Source organism: Anser brachyrhynchus (assembly GCF_964034855.1).
Source record: "Anser brachyrhynchus genome assembly, chromosome: 4".
NCBI lineage: Eukaryota > Metazoa > Chordata > Aves > Anseriformes > Anatidae > Anser > Anser brachyrhynchus.
The window spans coordinates 34,545,825-34,562,040 of NC_137698.1; the positions used below are offsets into that span (position 1 = coordinate 34,545,825).

The 16,216-nt window shown below is 36.6% G+C and overlaps 1 protein-coding gene across 5 annotated transcripts in view; it reads right to left on the reverse strand.

Annotated features, from left to right (window-relative positions):
* Positions 1–16,216, reverse strand: part of DCLK2 (doublecortin like kinase 2) — an 86,377-nt gene that overhangs the window by 67,997 nt on the left and 2,164 nt on the right. For 4 of the 5 annotated variants that reach the window (XR_013950208.1, XM_080589409.1, XM_080589410.1 and 1 more), the window contains exon 2: positions 5,093–5,427. Coding sequence is in view for 4 of the 5 variants with exons in the window: in XM_080589409.1 (XP_080445535.1) it covers positions 5,093–5,427 (335 nt within the window). In the remaining variant the exon portion in view is untranslated. Of the gene's footprint in view, positions 1–5,092; positions 5,428–9,182; positions 9,632–16,216 lie in introns of those variants that run through there. The other variant, XM_080589412.1, reaches the window with a different exon arrangement.

Sequence of the window (16,216 nt, forward strand, 5' to 3'; positions counted from 1 at the left end):
TTTCAGTGCTAGACTGCAGCTATTCCAAATGGCATGACCTTAATTTTTTGCACATGCAACAAAGCTGAAGAGCTTTCTCAGCATGACTGTTCACCGCCAGTTTAAGACACTCTTGTTAGATGACTCACAAGATGTTCAAGTTTGTTGTTGGTTTGTTGTTTGTTTTTTTTTTTTTTACTACTTTTTCTTTAACACCACAGGCATCATCATTTTGATACTTCCAAATAAAATCCTTACCCCTTTGCATTTTCATTGCTCCTCAAAATGGTAATGATCCTCTGACCACTGTGGCAAAAGCTGTAAATACTTTCTTGAGGTAAATCCTAAACCACACATCATCTACGTGTGGCCTTTGTGCTACTACATTAAATGAAATTGCTTTAGGACGCATTCCCCAACATGATTTGTAGGTGGAAAAAGGTCTCTATTTTCATATTTAGGGTATTTTTCAGATCCCTACATCTATGACAGAGCACAGTTCATTTCAGGTTAGTTTCAGATAACACTGCCTTCCATAAATAACCACAGATGGGAAAAATTGTATATCCATGGATGAAGGCCAAAATTATCTCCTCTGTTTGAGTACACCATTTCCTCCTTCCCTCTAGCAATAAATATCCACTGCTTCCAGTTCCGGGCCTTCCGACTGAAAGTCTGGACAAAAACACTGTGTAGCAGTGTCCATAGATGAACTCATTTCCTGTCATACAGGCTTCCACAACCTTAGGGCCTCTTTAATTCTTTTGTTTTTCTCATACTCATAAAATTTGTATCCTCCACCCAGCAGGCTTACATCTCTCACTGTTACTCTCTGAAACAATTGCACAAGCCCAGCTTCCCCCAAATCACCTTTCATTCCAAATGTTACCTGAAGTTTGCTACCACTGGGTTTGAATTTACTCTCCCTGTAAACCTTGCTTTATGAATTTTAATGGAAAATGCAGGTGCGTATACGTACACATCTTAATGCTTACTGGCATTCAGTTTTTTATTATTTTGTCTCCAGTTCAACAATTCTTCCAAAGCTGTGGACAGCCTTTAGTTAGAAAACACTCAGATAGAAGCAGAATTTTCAGGAACCGCAGAGACTATCAGACCCCATTTATCTACCACACAGAAAGGCAAACTAAACTCCAATTGCTCCTGAGTGATCTCTAACAAACCCATTCTTACAGGAAAAAAATAAAAAAGACAGCAAAACTGTAACAAAAATCACCTCCTCATTAACCTGAATTCAACAGTGACTGTTTGCCATGGAGTTCCTCTAGATCTGATGAGCTTCAAGCCTTTACAATCTCCCTGCTGAACCTTTGTTTCAGTTTCTAGGAAGATCTGCCATCTCTGAGGGGTATCTTAACAGCTGCAGCTGGTCTATTCAAATTTCCAGTACAATACAAATACAAAATTCAGTTTACAGAAGCCATCATCTCTCTACTAAGAGCTTTCAAACCTGTCACTAGAAAATAAAAAACTGAGTATGATAAGTCTGATGAATTCTTCCAGCTGTAACATGTTTTCATTAATTTCAAATTTACTTTTAACAAGTCCTTTATAAAAATTGTTATCAGAAAATTAGGGAGCTTTAGGTTTCAAAGAGCGTCACCATCATACTTATGGCTCATCAGAAAAAAGTTTCAAAAAAAGGTATGTTTTATCTGCAGCATGTTCTCAATATTTTGGGAATGGAGTATAGAAGAGGTGGCTCATTCATCTCTTCAATCCTGTTACATATTTTCATACATACAATTGCAACACAAGGCAAGCTTGAGAAGTTACTATCTTCCTGAAGTGAAGATTTCATTTTCTTTTAGGTGACAATAATATATGCTTCAGAGCTCTGTACAGTTTTTGTGAGTTTCTCAAAGGAAATTCACCACCACTGTACTCTCAAACAATTAGTAGGTAAATTACCATTATATTGCTACCCTACACTTCACAATAATTTAAGCTTGTTTATCTTCACTTTGGAGATATGGAAGGGTTAACTTCCCAACTGCAGAAGCTGCAGTGTGACTGTCCTTGCTTCACAGTAGGGAAGTGACAGATTCCAGCAAGAACAGAGGGAAAAAAATGCAGCCAAGTAAGGAAAGCACTCTGGTCAGGCAAATACATTAGACGAACCTCAGTGTCAGAAGCACAAAGACTGGAATTGCAGAAGCCAGGCTGCAAAGTTAAAGCCTAGCTACTGAGAGGAGTATTTTTCCTTACACAAACCATCAAAAAAGTCTTATCCATTAGAAATAATCCATTTCAAACACAAAGATAAACAGATTCCTTGTTAATGTTATAAAATCTTACAATTTAAAGCTAGATAATTGTCCGTCTTCATACAAAACAGTCAAAGAAAAGATTCAACACTGATATTATTCTCTGCTTTACTATTACCAAGGTCTTGCTATACTAAAGATTAATGAAGTCAGATGGGTGTATAAAACTTACTCTATAGACATCCTTTCCATTGTACTGATCAAAATTAAAAACAAGATTTTTTCATAGATCACTGGTTTCGTGATTATTTCTTACTACCCACATTAAATACCTCAATGGAAGGCAAAATTGTCCCATATGTTAATGAGAGAACCTCACGTTCCCTAATAACCTAATAAAAGGATACAAATTTTATACATGCATGTTTTATACATTTGTATTTCAACATCAATTCCACATTAAACTGGACACACAACCTAAACCCATTGCCTCTCATAAAAGGGAAAAAAAATCTGTATTTCTTCAGAGATAAAAGAGGGGGAGCGGGCAGGGAGGGAACCCTGAGAATCACAACAGCTACATTTATAAGATGCAGCCATTTACAAAGTGCCTTTTTTTTTAATGGTTGCCTTTCAAGCTGTGCCAACAATAGGACGAATATAAAAGATCTGCCTCCCTAGCAGATTCAGAAGAATAAGCAATTACCGCATTAGAGAAAATAGGCTCAGAAATTTCCACCGATTGGTAATTGGCAGCAAAGCAACTCTTTATTTGCCAAACCCCACAAAGACCTTGGGCACCAAACTCTACATATACCAGCAATGAAAAGAGAAAGAAAAAAAAAATCCCAACAGTGCTCAGCCTTTCACCTTGGGGAAAACAACAACAAAAACTTCCAGAAGTCTCTATCCTCCAAAAGAAGCAGAAGGAGGCTCTTATTATCAGGGTGTCTGAAGTCCTGGGTAGAAGACCTGTACCACACGATCCCCGCAAATCATAATTACATTGTGGTTGTGCAAGGAAAGGCTCCTTCCTGAAGCCTAGCTGGAAGAGCAAAAGTCCTTTCTTCCAAACATGTGTAGGTTTCCACATTTATGCACTGCCACTGCTGAAACATTTTACACAGAGATGAGTATTAAGGAGCAGCTACTCACAGTGTGAGTACTGCAGGCTGCTCACAGTGCAGGCTGCTCACAGTGAGAACTAGGGATTCCTCTATTCCGAGAAGACAGCCATCATCCACCATGGGTGACATTAATGTGTAAGCAACATATGTGAAATTTAATGTACAACTGCAAGTTAGTTAATTTTATTACTCCCTGATGCACCACTGCAGCTACCACATAAATGCAGATGGGTGAGTTTCCACGGTATCAACAATTCAATAGAAGAAGCAAATCTGAACTGAGACTCCAAATCTTAGCCTTTCCTGACTCTTCCCAAATCTTTTTTATCTACTTGCCTGAGAAAATTAAAATCTCCCTGTATGGGACAGTAACAGAAGAATTCATGCATAGAAGAGAATCACTTCTGTATTATAAATATACTCAAAGGTATCTTGTAATGAATTAAATTTAACATGACTAAATCACATTTCAGGACTTTTAAAAAGAAAAGCACATTCCTAGAAAAGATTCTCTTGTAACAAATTTCATTTAAAATAAAAATATTAGAACTAAAGAGCATATTATAGTGTCAGATATTGCAAATCAAGAGCCTCAGTGATGCATTTGCCTCACTATACTTAATACCAGAGAACAGAAGTAGTTCTTTCCAAGCGTTTGATTATAAAAGATGTATCCATAGCACACAGAACATAACTTGAGAAAGACCTCATGTTCAGATGACATGAATAAGTGCACTTTTTCTATGATACATTTGCTAACAACTTGCAACATAAAAATGTGTTCTTTGAAGCACATTATGAAAAGCTTGAGAATAAAAATTCCCAGCTCTCCTTATACAAAATCAAAACTTTTACAAGTAGTGCATGCAAACATACAGGTATGCAGATGTGCAAAAATACCTTCTGAATGAGCAAGGATCCTAATATTTAGTCAACAATACCGTAGCCCTGGTATCAGATATCAAACATGATCTACTTTGCAGCCTGTGCTGTTGAAGTCCTGCATGAGTGTCAAATAAAAGCATCAAGTATCGAAGTCCTGTGCCATGAAGAGATGAGCCATTCACTTGAATGATCAACAGCCAATGTATTACTGACACTTTTATCTGGTGCAGCACAATATTCTTTGGGTCTCTCCTCTGTATTTCTGTGTTACAATAAAAGATCTACTTTACCATTAATCTTGACAGCATGTTTTTGCAGTAGTAAACTAGAAGTAAAACCAAATTTCAAAGACATGAACGCTACCTCTGAAATACTTATTTCAGATAAAATTCTTGACCTTAGACCATCTCAGTTAGTATCTCCAGGATGACATTCCAATACCTTTGTTTCTTAAATACCAGTCTGTGGAAATGAAAGGGAAGGGGACAGCAGTATTTTTTTTTTCTATACCACTCAGCACTTCATAGTAGTCTGAAAATATGACCCTGCTTCTGAAAACACGCACGTATTTTAACAACTTTACTAAATTTACTTTCAAATGTTTCAAACTGTATTACTGAACATAATCAAAAAGCACTTAGTTTAGTATATAAAAAGGTAATGTGGTAAATTTCTTTTGCAATATAGACAATCTTAAATTTTTATAGATGTTAATATTTGAATAGAAATATCAAGAGTTACAGTTTACTTAATTGTCCTTATTCAGAAGGAGATAACACACATACAGTAACAAGAATTCAAGTTATGAAAACAAAGAAGCTTATTTAGATTAACTCATAATTAGTAGATGTTCACAGCAATTTATTCTCCTACCTGCTTTCCATCCAGCGTACAAAGTCTCTTGACTACACCCGAATCTAACTTAATGGCTTCTGTGATGTCAGTCAAGACCTGTTCGAAGGAGTGAGCAGTCTTCTTATTCAGCAGAATTCTCACAGCTTTTCGTGGTTTTACTCCACTCCTAATAACAGTCACCAATTTGGGTTTAATGAAATCTTTACTCTCCTTCACTTCACTCTTTGTGGATGTCAGAGATGTCAAGGATCGAGTAGACCCAGTCCTTATGTTCACGCACCAGTTTGGATTGACATTCTTCGTATAATCAACTTTGCGATATGGTTCATTGGATGCACATACATAACTTTCACCTGAAAAAAAATGACATTTTCTTAATTTAAGAGGTTTTACAGCTATTTTTGCCAATTAGAAAAGATAACAAATTTGTCAGAAGCAGTGGCTTCCCTGTATTTCAACTGCAGGTCGTTTTAACTAAAGGACAGTAAATTAGAAGAACTCTGTCCAAACAATAATCTCACAGAGTGGTGTCAACAGGTTTCAAAAGACTTCTGGTTAAGCAATAAAATGCAGTAAAGGATAACAAAGAGGTTGAAAATATTTCCCATTTCTTTTTGATCATAATTTCTGACTGCTAAGTCATTTTTTAAGTGATTAAATTACTTGAGCTCACAAGACATGACATTAAGATCATTCTCCTATAGCAAACATGTGGGTCCTTCCCCTATATATTCCTCAAATACATACTTAAACATATGTACACACACACCCCCCTGTTTAATAATAGGTTATTTTAAAAGGAGCAAGTTTTAAGAGAACAAAATTCAAGCATCTCAAGATCCTTGTCCTGAAGCACACATCAGTTTACCAGAAGTATGTACATACTGCCTTTCTACCAAGGATACCCTGTTGAAATGGAGTCACTGCAACATTTTTAGACCAAGAGCACCTGTTGATGCCACAAATGAGACCAAGACTACAGGTGTAAGAAAGCGCAGACTTCCCCATTTTGATTTCTTTCCTAGTTCAAAGCCTGCTATCTCCTGAATAGGAGGAAAAGAGGTGAGAGAACATCATCAACAAAACACAGAACATGTTACTTATTACAGGCTAGTAATACGTACCCTTGCATCAAATTACCTAAAGAGAAACAACCATGATGTAGATCTAAGGAGTCTTACTACTTCTCTCCATCTTCTAACATAACACAAGGCTAGAGACACTCCAGCTTTCTGAAGAGGAAAGTTTTCTTTCCAAACTGCCACTAATTGTTTAGCACAACCCTTTTAATGTCTGCCAGCAATACGCAAACCATGACAAAGAACATCTTCAATTCTGAGTGTTTTGTGTTTTTTTTTTTTAACCTACATCTTCAGGGGTTCACAAAATGACTTCTAAAGACTTTCTCAGAGAGGCAGATTATCGCAGATTATAAGCACTGAATGGTACAAGTGTTCCACGCTGGCCAGCACACCCTGCCTCTAGGCAGAAGTTTTTGAACTATTGTTTAAAAACCTTATACTGTTCTGCAAATAAAGCTACGTGCTCAAAGTTGCTACTGAAATAAAACAACCTATAACACACTGCAAAAAATCCTCCTATATATACACACACCACAAAAGGAGCAAAGAATGCAAACACAACCGTGGGACAGTAATGTCAAAGTTTTGAAATGTACACCTATGTCTAGATATACACTAGTGGGCTTTTAAACAACGCTTTTACTTTCAGATCTGTTGTTTGGAGAGCTGATCTTACTGAAAAGTTGTATAGTTTACTCTAAGAGCAAGATAGAAAACTACTTTCAGACCCCTTAAGAACTTCTGTAGTCTGAAAGATGTTTTCCCATCCCAATTACTGCTGTCTAATTTATCAAGTGTTTAGACCTTCTTGAAAGTTTACTCGCTGTATTTGAAAGAAAACAATGAAGTTGTTGTTCACTCAATGAATGAAGTTAAGTCAAGTTAACAAATGATTCTGTTCAAGAAAGTTTGGCAGCCAGTTCTGCTTCCACAAGCCTCTGGGATGGTTCTCCGCTGAGGTACAAGGAAACAATTTGGTGTGAGGTTTCACTGGTGCCACTGTCTTGCCTGTGTCCTTCGTCTTCACACATCCCCACCATTCCTCCTTCTATTCAAAGATCAAATGGTGCACAAAATGGGAACTGATACAGACAGACTCCTCCTCTTCTCCCCAGAAATGAGAAAGATAGACAGATAGATAGATAGATAGATAAATACATAAATAAGCTGCTTTCAGCCCACAAGCTCCTTGAATGGAATATCCATATATTCATGCACCTGCATACTCACACAGGCACTGCCCTACAGGTGGTGGGTGAACACAAAAAAAAACACCAATGCGCAGCTCAGGAAGAAGTGTGGTGGCCTAGAAGCTTACGTTGCCACAGAACCACATGCTAAGTTACAACAAGTCTGTAAGTAATCCGATTTAATCACTCTGGTTTTGAGCAAGACGTTGGATTGGATGACCTCCAGAGGTCTCTTCCAAACTGCATTACCCTACCATTCTAAATAGGTGGAGCGGTTCTTCCAGCAGCCTGAGCTTCCGGAGATATTTCTCTAGTCTATCCTGTTAGTGTGAAATAGCACTACATCCCTACACCCGCTAAGATTCGAAAGATTCCTGCTTATTTTCAGAATAATTTCTAATGAGCCATGAAGCTGTCTAGCTCTAAACACAGTGCTGGCAAATAAGAAGTATCTCAAAGAAGCTGATGGTTCTAATTCATGCCAATAGACTTATTAACATTATAACTGCTAAGGAATTACACAGACAACAGATGCAGTATGCCTTTGTTTTCCTTTAAGTCCCAAGATTTAATTTTTACAGACATCTATTTTTACTTTAAAGTCAGTTAACAGGAACAGCCTCTTCACTGTTGCTGATGTAGAATCACGATGCAAGTTGAGAACGGGATACCAGATTCTGAGTGACAGTGAATAATAATTGAATAATAAAAGAAAGCCTCAGAAATCATTTTATTCTCCTCTCTGTGACTAGTTTCTTGTGTGATATAGAACCCTCAGGATATGTTTTTCCAATATTACATGCTGAACTTTTTGTGGATACACCTAACAAGTGGCTTTGGGTTGTTTTGTGTTTGTTTCTTGCTGTCTTTTATATGAGTGTGTGTACCTGCAGATTTTTAAGATATTTAAGAATGCTAATTATTATTTCCTCATACAAAAAAAAAAAAAGAACAAAAAAAGGTACCTTATCATTATTCAGGATACATAATACTAGGTATTCAACTTCGGAAAGTCCCTGACACCTCACTGTTGTATAAAAAAATGACAATATCCTGTGCATGAGGATATCTTTGTAAACACAGCAAGCGCCCCTAGCATCTCAAAAGTTTTCAAATAAGCTTCAATACATGAAGTCACCTATTAAGTCAGAGTAACTTCTGAAGTACAGACTGTAGAGCAGTGCATAAGGAGTTAAAGTGTAGCAATCAGTACCACAAAATACCTCAAAACTTGCCACCATGTTCAGAAACAAATCCTTTCAAACTAGAAAAGGATGAACATCCTCCATTAAAAAAAAAAAAATCCATCAAAAACACAAAACAGGATTCCTAACACCCAACAAAAAAGCAGTTATTATTAGAACAGGAAAGCAGGACCAGCCTTTTCCTGTAACACTCTGATTCAAAATAACACTGCACTTTCATCTCAGCAATCACTACGTATTGAAGGCTAAAAACAAAGTAAAACAAAACAAACAAAACCAAGAAACGCTTTCAAGATAATTCACATTTAAACCTCAGAGCTGAAGCTTTAAGTAACAATGCTGGAAAACAAAATGACGACTATTCAGAAACAGGATCTCCAATTCAAAATAAACTGTTACATGTAAGTAGTAGAGGTAGAGAATAAGAAGACTCTTTGCTAGATTTACCATAGAAGAATCTCAACAGGGTATTCTAATTTACAGACACATAACAGAGTATCTTCCTAATGCCGTCACCGAACATGACCTACAACCTGTCAAATCATATTTCAACACCCCTTTGAAAAGCAGAAATTGTCCTTTTATAAGATCTTCAGTCAGGACAGACTAAAAAAGATCTTTATTTACTTACAACAGTTGTGTAAAACATCCTCATTCCTACCAGTTCCTTTGCTTGAAGCATATTTAAAACAAAATTTCCTGATGATCTGAACTTCAATACCCATTTATTACAGATTTATTCTTATTATTTCTTATACATTAAGCAGGGGTCTTAGTTTCCTTCTTTAGATGAGAAAAATAGAAAGTGCTTTTAATTAAAAATAATGCAACACCTTAATAGAATGAATTTCAGATAACTTCTTTCAGCTGTATATAACCAAACCTCAATGGGAAGAACAAACTGTTTTAGTTTCTCAAAAAGCATATCTGGCAAAAACAGTTTCCTATAACTGGCAGATTGGGGAACAGACTAACTACTTGAGAATTGTAATGACCAATTTGTCATTTGTTATGTGTTTTAAATTCCATGCTTGCTTTCTTACATCAGTCATAAAAACTAAAATTAGTAATACAGGTTTTTACATGGAAAACGAATTTTACTACTACACCTGCAAGGCAGGCACATATGGCAGGATTAGAGAACATTAGAGAGGAAAACACATGAACTGAGTGACTTGCTTTGTTCGTAACTTAAAAGAGAAAGGATGTTTTTATTCCACTGCAGTTAGTATCTAATCTTCTAATGATTTCACCACAACCAGGACCTCAGCCATAGTTTCTAAGTTCTACTGAGAACCTTGCAAAGTAGCCAGAAAACCACCATAAATAGAACATAAGAAAGCACTTGTTATATTCTGCGTGAAGACTAATTTTCTAGGAACTGACCATTCTAGGAATTAACCATTGACTTTGTTGGGTTCACACAGTATCCAACTGATTATTCAATAGAATAAAATATTTAAGGAGGAAAAAAATGGCAGGGGTGAGCTAAATCACAGCTATAAAGCTCACTACAGGAAACTTTCCTAGAGAATGGTATATTCAGAAAGCAAGCCTAAGAAAATCACCTGATGAGCAGGCATTCATTTTAGAATACTGTGCTATTAAATTTTTATTTTAGCCACCCTTCTAAGTACAAAATGTATTTGCATGCCTACTCGCAAGAAGCTCCACGTCATTTGTAAAAATGCGTCACGTTATATTTTTCAGATAGAGAAACCTGCAAGTGTAACGTTGCCTATAGTATTTGCCCACTGCTTGAACATAAAACCTGATTTTAAATCCGCTTGGAATTAATTTCAGTATAAATACACACTTTGGATAATCTTCACACACTCCCAGAAAATCGGTATTTGTAAGACGTAAAATACAGCACTGTTTTTTTGTTCATTTTTGGTTTGTTTTATTTAAACCAAATTGATTTCAAACATTGCTAAAAATGTAACACAGATTTACAGTTCAAATCACATATATAAATAAGTTTGCTGTTTCACTAACTGCCTTAAGTGAGACTTTCATGCCTCTAACCTAAATATATATCACCTCAATTACTAAAACAATCTTTTCTGAAGCTTCAGTGGCATTTTGAGCAAACTGTAGCTTTTAAAGTAATTTGTATGTCAACTTTCTAGGTCTGCTAGATTAACTCCACAGATAGGTATAAACAATATTTCAAATATTTTTATTACTGACTTGGATACAGTCACTTTTATGGTTTGAAGGCCGACTTTCCATTTGAAACCATCTTGAAATATTTTAAAGCTAATGCATATTAACCTTAACTGACACATGCTCATAGCAGTTGCACTACTGGAAATAAATAGCACGTCTTTGACTTAACATTAGCAGGAAACAGTCAGGTCCCTAGTTTTTCAACCAGATTGTGAAGTTAATCGCTAATATTAAAGAGGTGTTTGAAGGTAAAAATTTAAAATATGGACTAATGAAGTAGAAAGATCTATTAAGCAATATATACGTGTGTATTTTTTCTTTTTTAAAAAAAAAGAAAGAAAAAAGGCAAGAATCAAATACACAGGTTACAGCTGGGGCTTTGAATCCAGACAAACTACTCTATAGCAGAAAGCTCAGCCAGACTGCAGAGCAGTTTTGGCAGAGGCATGAAACCTCCTTTTAAGTTGGCATCATAATTTCAGCAGAACATATGTGCCACCCATCCAACGCTTCATGACAGTACCCCTAGCAATCTAAAAGTGTCACTTCTTCAATGAAGAAATCCTGCTACCACCAAAAATTCCTCAAATGGGGCATATGCTAACTCAAAAGGAATAACATCTGCTGACATTTTGAGTCACAATATGATCAACAAATGGATTAAGTTTACTTCTGTCTCTCTGTCTTATTAACACTAAAAAAAAAAAAAAAAAAAAACACCAAACACAGATAGAAGACATGAAGTATTACCTCTGAGCAAGGAAACACTACCTGCCTCTTCATAATTTACCTGCACTGCTTTAGTAAGCAGGTGCACTGCTATTCAAAAAGCAAGACCCACGTGTGTGTAGCATGTTTAAGTACCCGGTAGAAGGATTCCAGTTTCAGAGTGGACAGGCTAAACATAATATTCACCATTCCCCCACCACAGGAAAGACAGATGACTAACAGAATGGATTAAAAGAGAAAACAAGACTATATTGGTCAATCCAACTGACAAACAGCCACAGACCATTATTCGCCTAAATACTGTTTTGCCTACTTAAAAACTCATCCAGGAAAGTTTTCTTTTGCCATCTGTTTCTTCCACACTGTTATTCACAGGAAAGTTATCCAGCTCCTTTCAAAACATAAATGCAGGGATGAAGGAGTTAGGGTGTAAGTGAAATCTCCAAAATTCAGCCATGCAATTTTAGGTATGGATAGGAAAAGAGAGATGTATCTTGTCTTTTTTGTATCACAAGTGTACATCACTTACAAAAAATGTACAGTTTTGAGGAAACACAGCTGCCTTACAGCTTGAGGTTCTTCATGGCACAAGTTTTGTGAGTTGAAGCCAACTTCAAGGCATTTTAAAATATAGCCTAGAAACATTCAGACATGCTGTCTTTAAAAACAGTGTCTGCTAATGAATGACTTGCAGATATTTCGTTTTCTTTAGCATCAGGCTAACTAAAAAAAAAAAAAAGAGCATACTCCATTTAGCAGGGATTGTAAGGAGGAAATTAAGTATATAACGCTCAAAAGTGAAGACATCTGAAAAGCCTCTGAACAAGATTTTCTGGTTAGTGTTTTACAAGGTGTTAACTAGCACTATTGTCTTCTGAGAGTCACATAAAGCACCGCGTTTTAAATGACACACTGAATAACAGAAAATGGTATAGCTGACACAGGTAAAAATATCCCTACACAAAACAAACAAACAAACAAACAAACAAAACAACCAGCATTATTCTTCGTATTTTTAAAACATGTTCCACTTTGGAGCACATAGAACAGGGCAGGTTTCTGAGTACACTTCATATAACCATCCCACATCCTTCATCATGTTTTGGTGGAGCTCATCAATTTCAAGAGTGCCAAAAGTTGCTTGTTCACTATAATGCAACAGTTTTTAGGACTACTAACTTTCCAACTTAAGGATCATGGCAGAGCACCTTTTTGGTGTTCTGTGACACAAAGCTCAGCAGAACAATGTCTTCACGGCATGTATAAAAGGACTGATCTAAAAATAAAACTTTCGCTTTTATGAAGGACTAGACTTTATTTACATCTTTCTTTGCTTCCTTTCTCTCAAAGAACTTCCTTCCTCATCAGCTTCTTACAATTATGTCACTTTCATGTCACCTCCAGTAATCCTGTATGGGTCACCAGCATTCCTCATCTAGAGCATTTACGTTTCCCACAAACTGTTTAAAACCTGGTATGATGACCAAGAATTTTAGCAGATGACTAGCTGCTCCTAGTTCTCTTTTGACTTTACTTAGTCAGGAGGTTCAGAAGACAGCTTCCTACAAGCTTTCCCTGAATCACAGAGTGGTTGAGGTTGGAAGGTACCTCTGGTCAAACCCCTCATCTCAAGCTTTCTGCAGAGCTTTCAGAAGACAACTGGGTACTTGGTATCAACCCTAATACCATGTGCCTCCTCTACTGTAAGCAACTTTTCTCAGGTACGTTACACTTCTCCCCTCCCTGAAACTAGGATGTGCACAGTGGTGGGACTATTTTAGTTTGTTTGGATGTAACAATTACATCAATATTTCACATCAACACCTCATTGCTGTAGGACTAGGGAACTACAGTGCTTTGAACATATAGTCTGAAACATAACTGCTTTTTTTTTTTTTAAATCCTTTTATCCTTTCTTTTTACCCTTCTTTGTTAAATCTGCTACAGTTTTTCTGCCTTTGTTTAAAGCATTATAGCTTTTGTCTTTAGCACAGGAATGTAATCATATCTTTTGCAACAAGCAAAATTACAAACTGCCTAATTGCTGTTACCATCTGCTTGCCCTGACAAGAGGGAATATATTCTTGACCTAATATAACAGTGTACTAAAGAGAATCCCAGGTACTTAAGTAGGATTTTTAATTTTAATGTAACAATTTATGTTACTACATATTACATTTTATGTAATATAAAGTGAAATAATAACGATCTCAGGCAGAAGGTACTTGGATTGTTCCACGTTTGGTTTCAAAACATTCTTTGACCCTGTGGCAGAGCCCGTTTCCTTAAAGCAGCTCCTGCCCTGTGCTGCACATCCTAGCCATGCTTAAGGACTGCCTTGCTCAGAAGCTTTCAATCTCTCCCCAAACACTTTCTTACAGGTGCCTGCTGATTCCAACTGTGCAGACAAAACTACCAACATTTCAAAAGGACTGTATCAATTAAGCATTGTGAAGAAATAAACACTCTTTATCAGTGCTTCCTACCTAAAGAACTAGAAAAAGTCCCTATCACATAACAAATAGTGACTTTTTTTTTTTCCAGAAAGGAATCTATGGTTGCTTTCCTCTCCCAAAACCCAACAAAATCTCCCAACTTCGCAGCAGATCTTAACAACCAGGAGACTCCACGTTGTTCACCTCAAGACAATCAAAGCACAGGACAGCAAGACAAGGCATGACTGGTATCAATGTAAAACAGAAGCTTCAGCACTGATGAACTGCACAGGTCTTTCTACTACCATTGTGTTATGCTTTAGACAGCTTACATTTTTAAAGAAAACTGAAGGATTTAGACAAATGCTTAATTAGCTGATTTTGGTATAGAATAGAAATGAATTATTATTCCATTACTGCTATCCAAGACATAAAATTGCACAAGCAATCTACTACCCAAAAGTGAATGTAATGTCAATGTAACGTCACTGTAATGTCAGACAGTAGAGTTGTATAACAAAACTAGAAGAAATTCATAATATTCCCAAACTCCATCCCCTCTCTGGATCAGGAAGAGCATTAGAAGCCAACACTAAAGTTCTTCACTTGTCCCATTCTAAGAAAGCAATAGAAAGATGTCAAACTCATAATCCATAATGTTCATTAATGTAGGGGGCTAGAAATATAAATGAAATTTGCCTAAGATTGGGCCAACAGAACATGCTTTTTTGCCTGTTAGATCCAGTTAAGAAAAACAGTATGATTAAAATGGAGCTTGTTAGTTTTCAATAAAAATGTGACCAGATCACATTTATTACTGTGACTCAATCTGTAATATTTGAAATCTAGAATACATCTGTGCATTAGATATTTTTCCTTTTAGAATGGTAAACAGTAAAACAGACTGCCAAATACAACCAAATCCCCAAAAACATGCATCAGTGACTCAATTCACCAGTCTGGACTATTACAATATAGAATCTGATACTGCCAGCTTTTGTATTTGAGACAGACACTAACCTGCTAAACAGCTAACAGGCCTTAAAGAGCCGCTTGCACTGAGGCACATCAGTGGCCACGAGCAACACACATAGGCTCAAGTTGGGGAAGTTTAATACAGATCTTGCTGGCTTGGTAAGGGTGGCCAAGGATTCACCTTTTGCTCTCTTCAAAGAGCTACCACTAGTAAACCTGAACTGCTGTGATTCCATGTACCCTGTCAGTAACACTGATGATGTATAAGCAAACTCGCCAGATAATTAGGCATTGTATCAAGTAGCCATGTTTGGTCTGGTGTTCAGCCAGTAGCTGGCATGTGTAACAACACTTTAACATTCCCTTCCTTTCTGAAAATTAAAAAGCAACACAACAAAACACCATTCAAAACTATTTCTGGTATTGCAGTTCAAGAGTTTGCATATTACCAATCTTCAAGTACATGTTAAAGAGCAAACATTCAAGCCTGCTATGCTGCAAAAAAGTGAACTGTAAAAAAAGAGAAAGCAAGCAAGAAACAAACAAACAAATCATCCTCTTCCAGGATCTCAAGAACAAAAAACAGCTGGCAAAGAACTCGGAGAATTTCAAGGAATGATGGATTCCCTATTTGTCTGCTTTCTTCCCAACACTGTATATGGCGATTAGACTTAAACTGGTAAAGTTTTTGGGGATGATAATCGGAGCACGTACTAATCCAATTATGATGCTACAGGATTATTTTAAGATTCCTGAGAGTTGTGTTGGTCATGGATAGATGACTAAGTAATTGGGACTCTTTTTTTCCCTTTTATTTTACACAGAAAGCATGTAAGTAGCATTTCAATTGTGACATTTGCTTTGCTTTATTCTTCCAGTGAAGAACAATGAAAAAGGTCACTCTTTCAATGTATTTGAAGAGACAGGAAGTCATTTTTTTGCTTTCAGTTATTAACTTAAGTAGAGTTGTGAGACTATAAACTGCATTTACACATCTGTTCAGCAAGTCATTCTTTTTTTTTTAAAGCCACGGAAGCTTAAGAATCATTCTTTCTGCAACATTTCAAAAGTTACCCCAAGTTATCATTAGTTTCTCCAAGTTTTACTTCATCTCCTTTTCTTACCATCCCCACACCAGCTTCTTCCTTTTATTTTTAAAGCTATTTCTAAATTAACCACTGGCTGTATCATGGAATACTTTTCTGGTTGATTTCACATTTATTTTACCACCACAGAGTCAGTATCTTACTTTGCAATCATTTCATGTTTTCTCTGTTTTGACCATGGAACTGCCTTATATTGCATCACGTGACAGGGAAAGTCCTCAGGCATTGTCACCGCCATGAAGTGCACT